Here is a 16,953-nt window from a genome sequence, read left to right on the forward strand (position 1 = left end):
ATGATGAACTCCATGCACATTGAAGCCAATGATTCTCACTGTCCATGTAGAAGGTGAAGGAAGCATATGATAGGCATGAGGTGTCCTCTTTGACAGAGGAAGAAAAAGTGTGCTGCTAGGGAGAAAGTTAAGAGCAATGGATGAGAATAAACTAGAGAGGAAGGAAGGCTGGGTAATATGGGCTAGGAGAGAACCCATAACCTTATTATGTCCTTTACACAAAAGCCACAGGAAAAAGGGACCACATTTCTACACAGAAAGAAGCCAGTGCAAGCCCAGTCTTGGTATAATGGTGGCACTGGTGCTAGAAAAATAGTAATATGATCAGGATTATACTGAAAGAGAAAGGGGAAACGTTGGGGTAAGTAGAGACAGCATGGGGAATATGATCTTTGGCCTCAGTGTTAAAGGTCAGACAGGGGAAGAATGAGGAAAAGGACTAGAAAACATGATTATTCCTATGGCTTCTCTATCTAGTTTTGTTTTATATTAATTATAATGGGTGAATGCAAAATGCAAACTGAAGATTTTCCTTATTTGCCTTTACCATTGATAGAATCAAATTCATATTCATGCATGACCTACATGACACATAAGTCTCCAATACTATAGTTTATGTAAGCTCCACACTGCTACTTCAGATTTGTGATTATCAACAGGTTCAATGTTAATGGTTACACATGGTTTTCATGGCGGCTGCCTAGGAGAGGCCTCCTCCATCTGTGGCTATGCCTGGTAGACAGTTGAGCAGGAAGGGACCTCAGAGAGCTATTCACCCATGTGCACAGTTCTCTTATTATTCATTGCTGTGTGGGGGCCGCAAGGTTCAATATAAGAGGATGCCCTCATCATAGAACCAGAGACATATAATACAATTCCCAACTATTTGTCTTTATTATATCCCCCAATCTAGTATATAGGAATTTCCTAACTATAGATCCTGAGTGGCAATAAAAGGAGTATGACAAGAGCCAGAGTGGAGATTCAGAAACAAAAGAAAAAAACTGGGAACTCACCAAGGCTGAGAAGGAAGCAAGAATGAATACTTGGGCTTGGACTGGAGTTAAGACCAAAGGCTTCAGCCATGGGGCTGTAAATGCCTAGCATGTTCAATATACTAGGCCTTATCAGAGTCAGTATAATATATATAACAACAGATACATATATGCGTGTGCAATATATGATTGCATACAGACATTTATGATTACATGTGTACATGTGTATACATAAGAAATCCGAGGAGGAAACCAGAAGGCAAATTTCATTACAGTATCAGGATGTGACTCAGTGGTAATTTGCCTAGTGTATATGAAACCCTAGGATACATTCCCTGTGCCTAAGACTTGAGGAGCATCAACCAGTGAAGAGGGGTAACCAGAGGTTGTTCTGAGGTGGCAAAGCATACACACAAAATCCCTGTGGCTTAGAGAGGATCATTTGTGGCAGGAGAGATGATAATGTGTTCTAGGAGCCAAAAGAAAATCAGTGTGACTGGAATAAAGGAGTATATTTTAAGGAACAGGAGTGAGATGTTATGGGCAGTCCAATCCTAAGAGCTCATTCTCATCAGAGAAAGACTTCCCAGGTAAACAATTAGTATATGTAGAGATCCCAGCCCTACTGGGATGTATATTAAATTGCAGAGCTGAGAAAAACCATTTTTGTAAGGTCATTTTGCAGCATGTATCAAAAACCTTGGCTATAACTACAATATAACAATTAAACTTCACTCTAGGGTATCATCCTAAAGGAATCAGAGAATTGTTCTTCATGTGAAACTACTCACTGTATGTTTTATGAGGAAACAGAGAACTATCACAGGTAATATGGTATCCCTTACATATTATATGCAAATTTCATGAATATGTAACAGCAGTGCTGTAAATAAAAAAATTATATGTCTATGTATATAGGGATCCGTGTAGGAATGTGAATATTTGTATGACGATAAGACAGAGAAAATAAGAACTATTTAAATCGATAAGAAACTACCAATTTTTAGCATAAAAGGAGATTAAGATGTGTTCCACTCAAGTTTAGATGTCCAGAATAATCACGTTAAAATGTATTTTTCTTCTAATTTTCTAAAGTACCAGAAATTCAACTAGTGGCCAAACCTTGCTCTTACAATGCATTCTGTTGGGGGAAAGGGTAGAATTTTTTAAGACAGCATCTCCCTTCCATAGGCTAGCTTTAAATCCTGTGTCACACCTCCCTAGTACTGGGATTATAGGTGTGTACTACCACACATGGCTGAAATACATCTTTGCTTACTTATTTTTCTGATGAGAAACCAGATTCTTTGAAGTGGTACTTACTGGGATTCCTGGGATGCCGGATGGGCCTTGGGGACCAGGAGGGCCTTCTTTGCCCTGAAAGGCCAAGACATAAAAATATGATGAAATCTTTGGTTAGCCAGAAAGGAACATTATTAACATTTATTTCCAGCTTGTTCTGGAAATAAATCTCACATGGGGAATTATCCTATGAGATAAGAGGAGCTTGATTAAAAGTCCCTGCAACCTCCTTGCTGCAGAGGCTATGCCCCTCTTTAGGGCTGTGTTATCTTCAACAGTGCATGCCAACACAATGCTTGTACAGGCAGACATAGTCTATATTATAGAGACTTGGGAAATCCAGCTTCAGATGGCTGTAGAGGATTTTGGGCATTGGAGTTCACAAGACATGGCTCCAAATCCATCCTGACATCTGTCTCTTCCCACAACATAGCCTAGGATCCCAGGGTGCCGCACTTACAGAATGAGCTCACATGAAAGGCTGACCCACAGGCCTATGTGATCCATTGACTTCATTGTGTATTTTCCCCAGAGATTCCCAAATCTTTATCCAGAAATAACTACCAGTCATCATCCCCTCCATGAAAAATGTATGCTATTTTCAAAGTCTGTTTTGCCAAAATGCATCAATTAGCACTTTGTTTCCCATCTTGTTCGTGATGGGCATAGAGCTGCTACTGTTCTGATCACACTGCTAGGCTTCCTATCATCCCGTGAGCCTGATAGGAGTATGAAGAACTCTTGATGACTTTCTAACTCTCTCCCAGTGCCTTTGCAGGACAAGATTCTGGTGCCAAGCTTAACACTCTAATCACATTAAGAGATATTTTAAAGGGTTACTATTTTATCCTCAAAATGTAAGTGAAAACAAACAAATGTATTTATTCCACATTTACACAGATTTTATGAAAATGGTCCCATCAGGGGACCAAAACATATATCTTTTATTACGCTATATTTGTACTGCATATTAACTGAATGGCTGGTTTTTAGCCAATTCTAAACCATGAATAAGATAGCAGCAACACATGCTTACAACCAAGACATTGTTTTATAGACTCTTGAACTGGTGCAGAAAGAATCATGTTTTACTTTTATCATTGTTAAAAAATTCAGGAGGTATTCACACTTCATATCCATCTAAAAATCTTCTTGTAACTCTAAAAAAAAAAAAAACCAAACAAACCATAGACTGTGATATGCCTTTGAGTTGATTTCAGTTTGTGGTGCATTGTGGCATTTACAGAATTATATTGCAAGACATTTAGGTCTATCTGAACATACTGTCTCTCAAACCAATGCAAAATGAACAAGTGAAACACAGCATTCATCTTCCCCCTGTTACATCACCTACCATGATATGTGTGAATAGTGTGGATAGATGCATTAGTATGGAACTTCTGTTCAGCTAACATGGGGAATTTTAGATGCTAATAATGGAGCATTCTGGACATTTTCCTGGATACTCATTGTTCTACAAACCTTAAAATGGAAAAATAGTGATTCCAGACCAGGGTCAACAATTTCCTGTCCTCTGTTTGCTCTTGAAAAATCAAGTTTTATTAGCAGAAATTCTTATTCTATTAGCATATGTATTGTCTATGGTACATGTTGCCTTACAGAAGCTCAGTTAAGTAGGTACAACAGAGAACTGTCTCGCAATGTCTGAGCTGTTTCCTGTTTTTTTTTTTTCTTCATAGATTAATATTTACTAAGCCTTGGGCTGCATCATTCACTTGATTCTCAGGTGAGGGAGGCAAGTTCAGGAGAAGATGCTACCTCTTGACTCCCTGGCCATCATAAATACTTCTCTAATATTTACAAAGCAGTTCACTTGTCAGAGAGACTAGGAGATAAACACAGTAGACAGAAACTCTCTAACTAGCCTCCAGGTCCATATTCCAGCACACAGAGCCAGCCCCATAAATCTACCAGAAGACCCGGGCCCAGTCTGTGTCACAGAACCTCTGTGATCCTCCTTAGCACCATCAGACCTGAATGCTCAAAAGGTGACATGGGCCTTTTCTCCTTAAGTTTGCTTGTACAAATCACTGACTGTGGAAATGAACACACTTAAATATTTATTAAGCAACTAATTGAAATCAGGCAGAAGGCAGAAAATAATGACTTTTCAAAATTAAGTCCCACCTTTGAAACTACAAGTTCCTTGCTGCATAAATAGCTATAAGACAGCTATAACAGATCAACAAAGCTCCACCCATCTAAAATTCTCTACTATTCTATTGCTTTACAAGAGTTGTTATATCCTCAAAACATTTAGCAGCAAAGAGGCTATTTAGGCATCATATTTTGAAAGAGTAATTAGAAGAGGTGATATTTGGGGGCTCAACATCATACTGCTGCCCTTCAAATAATGCCAAAACGCTGGCAAGTACTTAATATGTCTTAATTTAAAACAGTGAGAATAATTAGGATTATACGAACTGTGTGTATCCATATTACCAAGCCAACATTGTTTCAAGTAAGAAAACTTTGATCCTATCCCAACTAAATATTTATGGTAATCTATCAGGACTATGGGCAACTCCAACTGCTCCTATAACTTACCAAGGGGTCCCATGATAGAATCAAAGTCTTATTTAATAGAGTTTAATTTGTAGCAATGTAATGATTTTACAACTGGGCTCAGTATCTTATTCTCCACAGGCAAACAGTCCATTAGTTTTATTGGGAAAATCTTTTATAGTCTTAGAATCAATAAGAAGCTGCCTGCGGTGTTTTCTATCCTGGGATTTATGCATGGGTTGTTTCAAACGGATTGACCGCAAGATGATCCTACAAAGGGCCTTGGGGCCGTGCGTTATTCAATCTCAGTGCTCCATGGTGAGCTGGTGTGAAATAGGAGAAAGAACAGCAAACTAATAGTCTTCAAATTGACTTAAGTCTCGAGCAGAACATTAATTTCCTGTTTGCCTTTGTCTACTGGGCACCACTTTTCCATGCTAGCCTAGAAGGATGCGGTGTTGCTAACTGTACCCTGAGGGCCCTTCTGTACAGGAGCTTGCCAGAATTACAAGAGCAAGAACGCACCCTCGTTCTCTGTGACTATGCTGCTGAGCTTCCTGTAACCAGCTGTTGGCTCTGACTCTTCCATTAAATGTCGACTGCTTCTCCACTCTCACTTTCCTTATTTATAGAGCAGCTGTAATGATTCAAGGTTCCTAGAACTTACAAGGCTGAAATGGCTGGAGAGAAGCCAGAAGGGATGAAGGGCATTGACATATTGGATGTATCTTTAAATGTCATACATGAATTCAACTTCCCAACCTGTAGTTCAGCTTTTGCTTTATAGCACCTAAGCCAGATGTGGTTCTAGAAGCTTTCTGCAAAGAAAAGAATTCTTGAGTTTTACGATAAAAACTTCAACTGTCAACCACAACAGGTGTGACTTGGGGGCTATGACCAGTGACCTTCCTTTCTGATTTTTTACCTTCCTCTTGAACTGCTGTGGTAACAGAGCTGTCTCCTGCCTAATACACACTTGAACATATAACAACACAGGCTGGGCGTCTCCCTCTCACCCTTGGCTGCTAAGAAAAAAAATTACTCTGACAAGGAGAAATGGAATGCACATTTAGAGCTTGTTTGTACTGGGGAACCACAGGTAACTAGACAACTCTATCAGAATCTCCATTTTAGTGGTAAAGTAATAAGACATCTAGCAAAAGGCTTGCCTTGCATTTTCTTCTTCAAAAAAGCATGGCCCTGAACAGAACCTCAGGAATGTGGGGGCTCATGACTGGAGGGGAAGGGAACAGAGTTAATAAACATGGGGCTCTAAAATGTCCTTAAGGTCAACGTAAGGATGATTCTGTCTTGTGTAGCACTTACCGGAGGCCCTTGAGGTCCAGGCGGCCCTGCCGCACCAGCGTTTCCGTCTGCTCCCTACAAAGAAAGACAAGGCAGAAGACCAGCTTCAAGTGCAATTGGATTGAAGCTAGACAGGGAGCTATGTTTCAGGAAGGGGCAAAGCCCTCAGCAGCCAGTCACCCCTAAGGCAACAGAAAAGCTTCATGCTTGTAAGAGACTTCCCAGCTAATGCTACAAGGGAGCATACTGGAGCACAGACCAATAGGTGAACACCTGGCTCTGTCTTCTTGGAGAATAGAGAGAGGGTCACTAGTGTCAGCCTATGGATGAAGAGAGATATAAGCAAAAAAGATGGAAGAAAATGTCCAGAGAAATAAAGAAGCTGTGCAGGGTAAGCTCCAGGAATTCATCTAGAGCACTGCTTTGGGAGAGATGGGGGTTCTGCCTATGTCTTTGTCCCTATGTCCACAGGCTCAATTTAGGCATTAGTTTCTCAGACAGATATTTGCTACCTACAAGACTGAGAAGTTTAAGCAGTGACCCCTCACAAACCACAGCAATATCTTTCCTCTTTTGTATTTTTTTTTTTTTGCCATAGCATATGCTATGATATCCTAGGGTTAGTTGACTTTACATTGATGTATTGTCTATATTTCTCTTCCCCACTCATTTCTATATCACAAATTCCATGACTTCTCTTCTTCTTAAGAAGCTCCTGGAATATACTAGATATGCAGCCAAATTTCTGAATAATCAAATGAAGTAGAGGCAGAACCAGCTAGAGGATGAAGGGAGCAATTCTCTTTTTAAAAAATGATTCTTTCATATATAACATCCTTTCTTCAGTTTCCCCTCCCTCTCTTCCATCCCATCCCCTAAGTCTCTCCCCACATCTATCTCCCTCTTCTCCAAGATCCACCTCCCTGTCTGCCTCCTCTCAGAAAAGAACAGACTTTCGAGGGACATTAACCAAACACAGCATAGCAAGTACAATAAGACCAGGTATACACCATCACATCAAGGATGCATAAAGTAATCCAGTAAGAGGAACAGGGTTCCACAAGGAGGCAAAAGAGTCAGATACTTCCCCGTCCCCACTGTTAGGAGTCCCACAAGGATACGTGCTATACAACCACAACATATATGTATAGAATCTGAGTCAGACCCTTACAGGCTCCCTGATCTTTGCGAGCCCCCATAAGTCCTATTCAGTTGATTCTGTGGTCCATGTTTTGTGTTGTCCCTGACCTCTCTAGTACCTCTAATCCTTCCTCTTTTTCCTCTGCAGGACTCCCTGAGCTCCACCTAATGTTTGGCTATGGGGAGCAGTTCTTTGTGTGAATTTAGTCATTTGTCTCTTGTTGCGTGGTATCTATAAGCTTAATTTCTTTCTATATGAAAGTATGGAAATTGTCTACACCCTGAGACGATGTGGAATGTTTGAGAAGACTCAGAAAAAAATGCATAGTACAGGGCAGAGGGATTGGCTCAGACAGAACCTCAGACTCAGAATTCTGGGTGTGTATCCTGCCTCTCTACTCTGCAATCCAGTGCAGGTTGCTTTGCCCTTCCACATCCCAGCTCCTCTGTAAAATGAAGACAAAAAGGAGCAACAATCACATGTGGGTTGCAGAATGGGGTTGAAAAAAGGCAATACACATAAAGAACTAGCCATCACCCAAAGCACCCCAAGGTGCTTGACAATGCACAATGGGCCACCTAACATCATATGTTTTTCATCTAATATCATATGTCTATCATTCATCCAAGAAGCAGCCACAGTAGTTACTGACTACTCATGGAAGCGTGGTGAACAAACGATTTCTCACAGAAATTTATTGATAACTAACTATTCAGTGGCCTTTGATTGATTTAAATGTATTGGTTGAGTGATATTTTATAGGTTCTAACCATGCTGTAGGTACAGAAAAGTAACCATATTATATAGCCTTGCATCTCAGAGAAACTTGATGTTGTACATATAACTGATTTCCTAGGAATTGCAAGTCCTTAGGATGGAATGCCATTTGATTTGCCTAGACTAGATAAGAAGCAAGGTAATATTGATGAACTATAGGGACATCAGTAATTTTTAAACAAATAGCCTGAGGTTCTTAGTGAAGTTACACATATAACCCAAAACTACCAAAATAATGTAGCTTCTATCTCCAATACAAATTTTTTTCCACACAAATTTGGCAAAAGTTTTCTTCCCCCCACCCTAGACTTTGTGGAGTTGGAATCAAAAGCACAGAAGGAAAGCTTTATCTGGTGGAAGGACACTGATTGAGAGGAGAAAATAAATGAGGAAAGAGCTGTGTGGGCCAGGAGTTTAGATCATGAAATACTTGGACAGGACCTGACAAATAATAAGTGTGTATGCATAATTGTCCATCCTGGTTACTTCTCTCTTCTTGGGTTGCTTCTGCGGGATAAGCCACTGAATCTGAGAGCTGACTCATCGCCTAAACTCCAGCATAGCAACACTAGACGTGGCATTAAATGGAAGCTCAGTAAGCACCCATTTAAGCTGAAAGCATCCCTCACTTGGAAACAGGCACAGTGACTGCTGATTGCAATTGCCTCTGTGTCTCAAACTCACCATCCAACAGGAGACTCCAGAGCCAGGACCTGTGCCTTAGGGTTGTTGTGATCTTAATGAGATCTAAATTACTGTGATTTCTGGCAAGAAGATACTAGAGCCATGTTCTAGCTTTGGAACCATCAGGATGAAGTGAGGAAGAAAGTGTGATCCTCAGCTGAAGGAATGCATTTGGAAGTGAAGACTATTCTCATGACAAGACATTTATTCACCAATGAGCTGATTTTGAATCAAGCCATCTGTCTCTCATATGATCCTCTTTGATCGGAATGGGTGCCTTTCCCAAGTATACACCGGAGTCCCACCTTTGTCAGGATTTTTCATTGCCTAATTTTTGAATCTAACAATAAAATAGGTGTGCTGGTTGTTTTTATTTATTCAGTTTGACACAAGCTAAAGTTTTCTTAAAACTCTACCATATTGGACTGCATGCATGCCTGTGGAATATTCTCTTTACTAATGATCATTATGAGAGAGCCCAGCGCACTTTGGACAGTATTGCTCCAAGAAAAGTTTATTTCAATCAATTATTACAACTAGAAGTCAATGAGTTGCTATTTAAAAATTGCACATCTAAAGAGATGGTGCAATGTTTAAAAGTACTTTCTGCTTTTGCAAATCTTTAAAAAGCATAAAAGAAGCCGGGCAGTGGTGGCCACGCCTGTAATCCCAGCACTCTGGGAGGCAGAGGTAGGCAGATTTCTGAGTTCGAGGCCAGCCTGGTCTATAGAGTGAGGTCCAGGACAGCCAGGGCCTGTCTCAAAAAAAAAAAAAAAAAAAAAAAAAAGCATAAAAGAAAAAAAAATCAAGCTTAATTTCCTAATGTTAACTCCATAATCCAAACTGACTCTCTTTCACAATTTATTTTACAATCCCGTTTTCTGTGTGGTACAGGTTATTTTTCTATGGGCCTTGGGTCATTTGAAGTAGCTTTGTTTGCATTATCTGAGAGAAAGAGTTTCACAGAGAATCCATGGAAATCTCTGGGGTCCTGAGCTCAGCAGGGATAGTAATTGCCACTGCCACAGTGGGTTGTCATGGCTACCTTCAATGAATCTAGGAACTGCAGTGGTAGTTGGCTCCAAGCAGAGAAACAACATGACTAATCTGTGGGTACAGAATGTTGTTGAGCTTCTGTGTACAGGCCTTGGCCACAGCTACTACAAGAGCAAAAGGAAAAGTATTTTCTTAAGTGACATAATAAATTGGATATTTTAGCTATCAAAAATGCCAGAGGAAAAAATTCTTTTTAGTGGTTAAAAAGAATAATACTGAACAATAATTTGTAATTATTAGTTATTGATTATAGGACAATGGGAAAAATCTGGGCTTGTATGGGCATCTTCAAGTTCAATATAAAAGGAGTTCTTTATAGAACATCCTAACCTTAAAACACTGGTTTAATCAATTTGTGCCAGGGACCCTCAGGCACAAGAATACCCACTAAAATCCCTCGAAATTCATTCCATTCACGTCTTTCCTTCTCATCTCCGGGTGCTTTAAGGGTAAATCAATCCCTTCCAATAGGATAGGTCCAGTGTGATGAAATTTCCACACAGTAAGGATACATTCCTTGAATGCCAAAACCAAGAAATAAAGGTCTACTTACTGGTGGCCCAGGATTCCCTGGTGGGCCCATGAAGCCTGGAACTCCAGGGTGACCCTAGGAAGACATAGGAGATAATTCTTTAAAGGGGGAAATCATTTGAAATGTAAATAAAAAATATATTGAATAAAAAAAAGTGACTCATTAAAAAAACTTTTTTTCTACTTGAAACAAATAACCAATCTAGAGTCTGCCTCCTAAGCCCAGTGACACATATGGTTGAAAACTCTGGCCACAGATAGTCTCTTTTTCATGTAACTTTAGTGATTATAAAGAAAGTGCATCATAATATTTATGAAACTAAATATATCTTGGAAGAGTATTTGCTTCAAAATCATTGAGGTGGGGAAAGGGCATACAGTAGTGGCTTAAGATAAAAACAAGAGGCATGGTATATTAAAGCTCTTCCATTTAAATGAAACAGGAAAATATTTTTATTAAATTTCCATTCTTGCATATATATATATACATATATATGTGCACATATATATATATGCACATATATATAGTGTTCCACCAAAGAAGAACTAAAAGAAAATTAAATGGGCATGTATATTTACAGTTTTCACTTTTGCAAGGTTTGGGTCCAGTATACCTTCCCAAGAACATCAGAATTCAGGGGCACTTCAAGGCCTTTGTACAGAATAATCTATGTCTCATACACACATGCTCTTGTACTTTAAACTATCTCTGGACTACTTGCAATACTTACTGCAATGAAATGCTAAAGAAAGAGTTGTTGTTATTATATAAGAAAGACCCCTAAAAACATTTTCAGTCATGGTTTATTCTATGGCTATGAGGGCCAAAGATATAAAGAACTAATTCCCCCCTCCTCTCTCTCTCTCTCTCTCTCTCTCTCTCTCTCTCTCTCTCTCTCTCTCTCTCTCTCTCTCTCTCTCTCTCTCTCTCTTTCTGTGTGTGTGTGTGTGTGTGTGTGTGTGTGTGTGCTCATGCACATATATAAGCATGCATGCGCAGACCAATGATCAATCTCCAGAAATATTTCTTAGGTGCTAGTCCCCTAATATTTTGGTATGAGGTCTCTCATTGCCCTGGTATTTCTCAAGTATAGCACACAGACTAGCAAGAAAATTCCCTAGGATCCCCTATCTGCACCATCCTAGTGCCGGGATTACAAGTGCAGGTCACCACTGGTGAACTTGTTAATTTTTTTTGTTACATGGAAGTGGTGGAGGGTGCAGATAAAAACAAGAAAGATCATATCTTAGAGCTCTTATATCTACATGGAACATGAAAATGATCTTTTTATACTCCCAACCTTGCAGAAGTACATATAGTTTCCCACTGAAGATGAAAGTAAAGAAAAGAAAGAATCAAACTCATGCCTCATCTGTGCCTCCTTAACAGAACAAGCTAGGAATAATTACGACATCAATATTTTGATATTACAGACATATTCTATTTCCACAAGTGGATGTTCCTGTGAGTTACAGAATGAGCTATTCACACTTTATAATGTAGAATTTAGCATCTAACATTTAGTCTAGTACAACAAAGTTAAAATATAGAGCAATACCAAAGAAATTCTTTCTCTCTCCTACCCCTCAAATCTATCACTGGAAAGCACCAACAATATTCAGTATAAGGCTTAAAGTGTTTGTTGCTGACATACAACCCATGGCATGATAACCCAAATGACTTTTGGCTATCCCTGCAGATACAGGGAAGCAAACCTTAAGCACAGCTCACATGTGCATAAGGATCCCTGGCTTAGAGGCTCACCCTGCACTCACTTGTTTCAATAAGCTCTGAGTTCAGGATCCACCCTTGCTCATTTTGTATCTCAGATTCTGGAGCACTGCTTGGTAGGGAATTTGTTACTGTGAGCACTGGGGCCAGATGAAGACCAATGTGAAAGCAGAGAGGGAGGTCTAATAACGGCTATGAAAGAGAAGAAAAAGGTAAGGACAGAAGAGGAGAAAATCTACAACAGCAACTAAGCAAATGCTAAGGCTGTGCAGAATCAGTGAGTGCTACTAGCTGGAGGACCGACCGTAAGGAAGCAGTACTCCGGATCTGTAAGAACAGAATTTTGTTGCTGGTGCCATCCTCCTATGTGTTAGGAGAGGGGTCCAGCTAGCCCAAGGAAACACTGATTGGCTCAAGAAGTGCTAAGAAACATTTCAAATACTACCATGAGAGTATGAAGAAGGACTCAAGAAGTGGTGGGAGAGTTAAAGGGATCTTTCCTAGAGAGTGATAAAAGCTTTCATAAGGGAGAAGCAATCAGGAGGAGAGGGGGAGACAATGGAAAGGTGCCGGCTCCCCACACAACTGGGAGATGGAACAGGATGAGAGGAAGCAGAGAGGTCAAGATGGAAAGCAGGAAAGCAAGACTCAAACATCCCTCTTCTGGCCCAGAAGAGTCAAGGATGACATCAGAAGCAGAGAGTAGGCACTCTGAGAGAGGCCCTTCATATAGTGTGAGCTTTTCCATTACAGACATCGGCCTTACCTGATCACCTTTCTGTCCCACCTCACCCTCTGCACCACGCTCTCCTTGGCTTCCCTGGGAAAGAAAACAAAAAAGGCAAGTCAAGGCACAGAAAATTTCACTAGAGCTACTGTAAATATAAAAGTGTGCTTTAGTGCTTTTATCAGTTCTTCAAATTCTGTATCAAATCATTGCTGCCAACCATTGTGACAATAGACAGAAGCAAGCCCTGCTCAAAAGATTGCCAGTAAAATTGTTTAGTTGAATTTTAGGGGAACATAAGAAAACAAAGAGGGCTGAGAGGAATGCTGTTCTGAGCCTGGTATGTCTTGTCACTCCTGAATCTGAACACAACGATGGATGGAAGGTATTGCAGAAGGATGGATAATTTGATATTTGTGAAATTTGTAGCCATAGTGAGAGGTGGGTCAGAAGGTCCAAGCTGAGGGAAAGAGAGTACCAAGAGGAACGTGAGGACTTCCAGAAATGTGAGACAGAGGCAGAAATGAGCATTAGTAGGTCTTGAAGAGCAGATGTGGAAGAAGGGTAGGGTTGAGATCTTATAGGCTTTTCCCGGTCCACTTTGACAGGTTCAGTTCATGTTTGGCAGTCATGTTAGCATTTTTTTAAAAATGTTTTGAGATAGAATTTCATAATGCTCAAACTGACCTCTATGTCATATATAGTTAAGGATAGCCTTGAACTCCTAATTCTTTAGCCCCCACAAGTGCTGGCACATGGATGTGCACACGTCATTCAGTTTACTTAACATGGCTTTTGCTTTGGGGACTTGAGTCTTTGGTTGGTTGGTTGGTTGGTTTTGTTTTTGGTTGGTTTTGTTTTTAAGATTTTTCTTAAACTATACTCCAGGCTGTCCTAGAACTATGTAGCCTGATTTGACCTTAAACTCACAGCGATGCATCCATATTGCATCCTGACTACTGGGAATACAGGTGTAAGGCCCAAACATGGCTTTTGGTTTATTGCATTTTTTTTCTAAGACAGGGTTTTATGCTGTATTAAAAGGCTGACCTGAAACTCACTCTGTAACCTAGCCAGGGCTCAAACTTGTATCACCACTCCTGCCTCAGCCTCCCAAGTGCTAAGACTACTGAAATAAGGCACTATATCACGTGTACTTACTAGATTAACAACTGCATCTCACCAAACAGCAACATTTTCATTTCTTTAAAATAACCTAGTGGGCTGGGAAGAGTCCTTGACAGTGAATCAATCTAGCCCTGTTTTCATTCCTGTCCCTCTTTATCTCTGCATCCTTAGGCAGGTCATACCTCTTCCTAGATCTCTGTCCATCTAAAAGGATTAGGGGTGAGGGAAGGTCAATGTGTGAGAGGCCAGAGCCCAGCAGTTTTCCCATGAGGTGTGAAGCCCAGCCCTCTTGCCATGCAGCTTATTCTAGCACACAGTAGCCCAATGATGTCATAGCTGATTGCTAATGACACTCTATCCCACAGTCCCTAGACTGTGCTATGAATCATTGCTTATAAAGCGAGCGCTAGGTGTCATTGTTTAGAGGAAGAAAATAGTTCACAGGAGAAAAAACTGATTCCATCATCTTTACATGCTATTATATCCAAGTGCCTAACGTCGGCATTCTGTCTGCAGCCACTTTATGATCAAAGAAGTGTCACAGAGCTTCATACTGCCTCACTGACATTCAGGCACAATCGGCCCTAAAGGTAAATGTATTCCTTTCAAATCCCAGTCTTTAGTCTTCGGTCTAGCTGAAGAGTGGTTTCAACATTCAGCTGGAGACAATAAAAATGCCAGCAGCTCAGGATCCCCATAGTTGTCCCTGTCCCCCTGTCCACTACAGACAAAGATCGGCACAAACACAGACACCCCAAACACGATTCATTTCCTTCCAGGAAGGGATCTGACATTTCTGGAGTCCCTGCCCCACTGGGCATTCAGTTAGGGCTTTAAAAGACCCTGTGACAGGTAACTCTTTACCTGTAAGCTGAGCTCGTGGATAATGGTATAAAATGTCTAAGACATCTGTCTTAGCCATTGACCTCAGTCTTTGCAGACTGATAAGAAACAGTCTGAGAACAGTGTCACCAGCTATAACCCCTACACTTGGGCAGGGAGGGCAGGAGGTAAAAGAGTTCAAGGTACTTTTTATTTATATAGTGAGTTCCAGAAGAGTCTAGGCATCGGGAGATTTTGAAAAAAAAAAAACATTTTTTAAAGAATCAATCAATAATTAGGCTTAATCAGCCACCTAAGGTCACAGGGCATGAAGAGTAGGGCTTAGTCTGATTACAAAATATCCAAGTAACCTTTTTGCAACCAAGTCATTTTCCTGACTCTACTGGGTGGAGCTGTGATGCCTGGTTGAGGTGGTTTATGATTTCCTGAGATTAGATCATAGTGGAGAAGACAGATCTACCATGTTAACAGCAGATTAGGTACATGGTTGCACACTGGAAATTTAACAGTCAAAAGGAGGATCTAACGTGCATCTTTGCAGGGCTTTTATCCTTGCAGAGCTACAGGACTATTTTGCTAGCCCAGTTCTCTTTAGATGTTTATTAAATACCCTTTATAAGGGCTTAATTCTTGCTTCTCAACTCAGCCCTACACAAAAATACCTAATTCCATTAAATAAATAAATAAATGAACAAGTAAATAAATAAATAACAAGGTACTATATCACTCCACATGCACAGTTTACTTTTGCGTAGTTGCGACCAAACACCTGACAAGAAAGAGATGAATTATTTATTTTGGCTCATATTTTCAGAGATATCAATCATAGTGGTGAAAGCAGCATGAGGGGGCAAAAAATGTGCATCAGAGAAGCCATGAAGTAGAGAATGGGATATAGGAAGAATCCAGGGCAAGGCATACTCCAAGGGCCAGATAACCTGCTTTCCACTGCTGTGTTTTATCACAGCAATAGAAAAGTAACTAACATACAAATATTCTGTCTATTCATTGCCAGAAACTCAATTAAAGCTTTTTTCCGAACCTAATAATCATCTCTCTGGAATTTAATAAACGTGGGGGGAGGGATGCCTCTCTTTCCCAGTCCTGCTGGAAGGAGACTAACATAGACAGCAGTCTGATCACAGGCACAAAACCATTCCGTGATAAAGACTGGAGATGCTTGTATAAGTCACTTAGCTGACTGATGATCACACAGATACCTGGCCCATTTGGAATGAATGTGGTTAATGAATGAGGTGGCATGTCCTCTATCTTAGTACTGATTAGCATTTCCTGAGACACAGATGCATGCTGAGTTCAACCATACAGATTGACTACCTAAGACTGAAGTTGTTCTGACTCTCCAGCCTCCTACCCAGGATGTGGTGTACACTGTATTCTGGATCAGCATTCAGAGGATGAAAAGATTGTTTCTTTTTCTATCTTTGCAGAGAGGATTCTTAGGTTGGAAGGAGACATTGATTTGCTTTTAAATATAATTATAAATGAATACAATCATTAATTTGGAAAACATGGCACCATTTTATTTGTGTTTCCATTCTTTAGAGTCTGCCCTTGTGCTTTGTCCTTTGGAAGTCAAAGCTGCTGGATCTCCTCATGGGGTCTGCAAACTGTGGAGGGGAGGGTATAAATTCTCCCAGCAAGTAAGCCTTTGCTCTGTTCATGAGGTCCAGCTGCATCCTGCCGAGAAACTCTCCCCCAAGATGCATGGCAAATCCTGCTTAATCCCTCAATGCAACTAAAATACTCCTGGGGAGGTGTCACAGGTTTTCTCTTGTCACACTGACACTGGTTTCTTTAAATTCCTCTACTCTCCTCCAGACATTTGTCATGCTTGTTTTTAAGCCCAATGACCTAAGCACCATGAGGAATGCCATCAGTCATGTGTAGTAAATGCTTCCTTCCTACATGCTGGGGTTTAAAATTGTTCCTTTGTTTGGTTCTTAAGAGACTGTTCACTGCTTAGATTTTACAACTAGAGTTATATAATCATGGTTTGGGTTACTGAAATGCAAGAGCAAACCACCTGTCCAGTCAGCATCTTTAAATTACAAACTGAAAAGATTCAGAGTAGCTGACAAAATGTCCAACTAATGTAATTAGTCAGTCAATTCGTTCAGGTAACAGAAGGCAGGGGAGATTGGAGAGGTGCCAGCTTCCAAAGTCAAGACTATCTGACAATTTA

General features: G+C 40.4%; 1 protein-coding gene across 1 annotated transcript in view; it reads right to left on the reverse strand.

The window, feature by feature from the left end:
- The window catches only part of Col22a1 (collagen type XXII alpha 1 chain), a 214,831-nt gene that overhangs the window by 33,858 nt on the left and 164,020 nt on the right, over positions 1–16,953 (reverse strand). Inside the window, exons 46-49 of the mRNA XM_052160898.1 lie at positions 12,816–12,869; positions 10,340–10,393; positions 6,150–6,203; positions 2,319–2,372 (exon numbers count right to left, since the gene is read on the reverse strand). Of these exons, the coding sequence (XP_052016858.1) occupies positions 2,319–2,372; positions 6,150–6,203; positions 10,340–10,393; positions 12,816–12,869 (216 nt within the window). The remainder of the gene's footprint in view (positions 1–2,318; positions 2,373–6,149; positions 6,204–10,339; positions 10,394–12,815; positions 12,870–16,953) is intronic.

The sequence above is a fragment of the Apodemus sylvaticus genome, chromosome 17 (assembly GCF_947179515.1).
Source record: "Apodemus sylvaticus chromosome 17, mApoSyl1.1, whole genome shotgun sequence".
NCBI classification, from domain to species: domain Eukaryota; kingdom Metazoa; phylum Chordata; class Mammalia; order Rodentia; family Muridae; genus Apodemus; species Apodemus sylvaticus.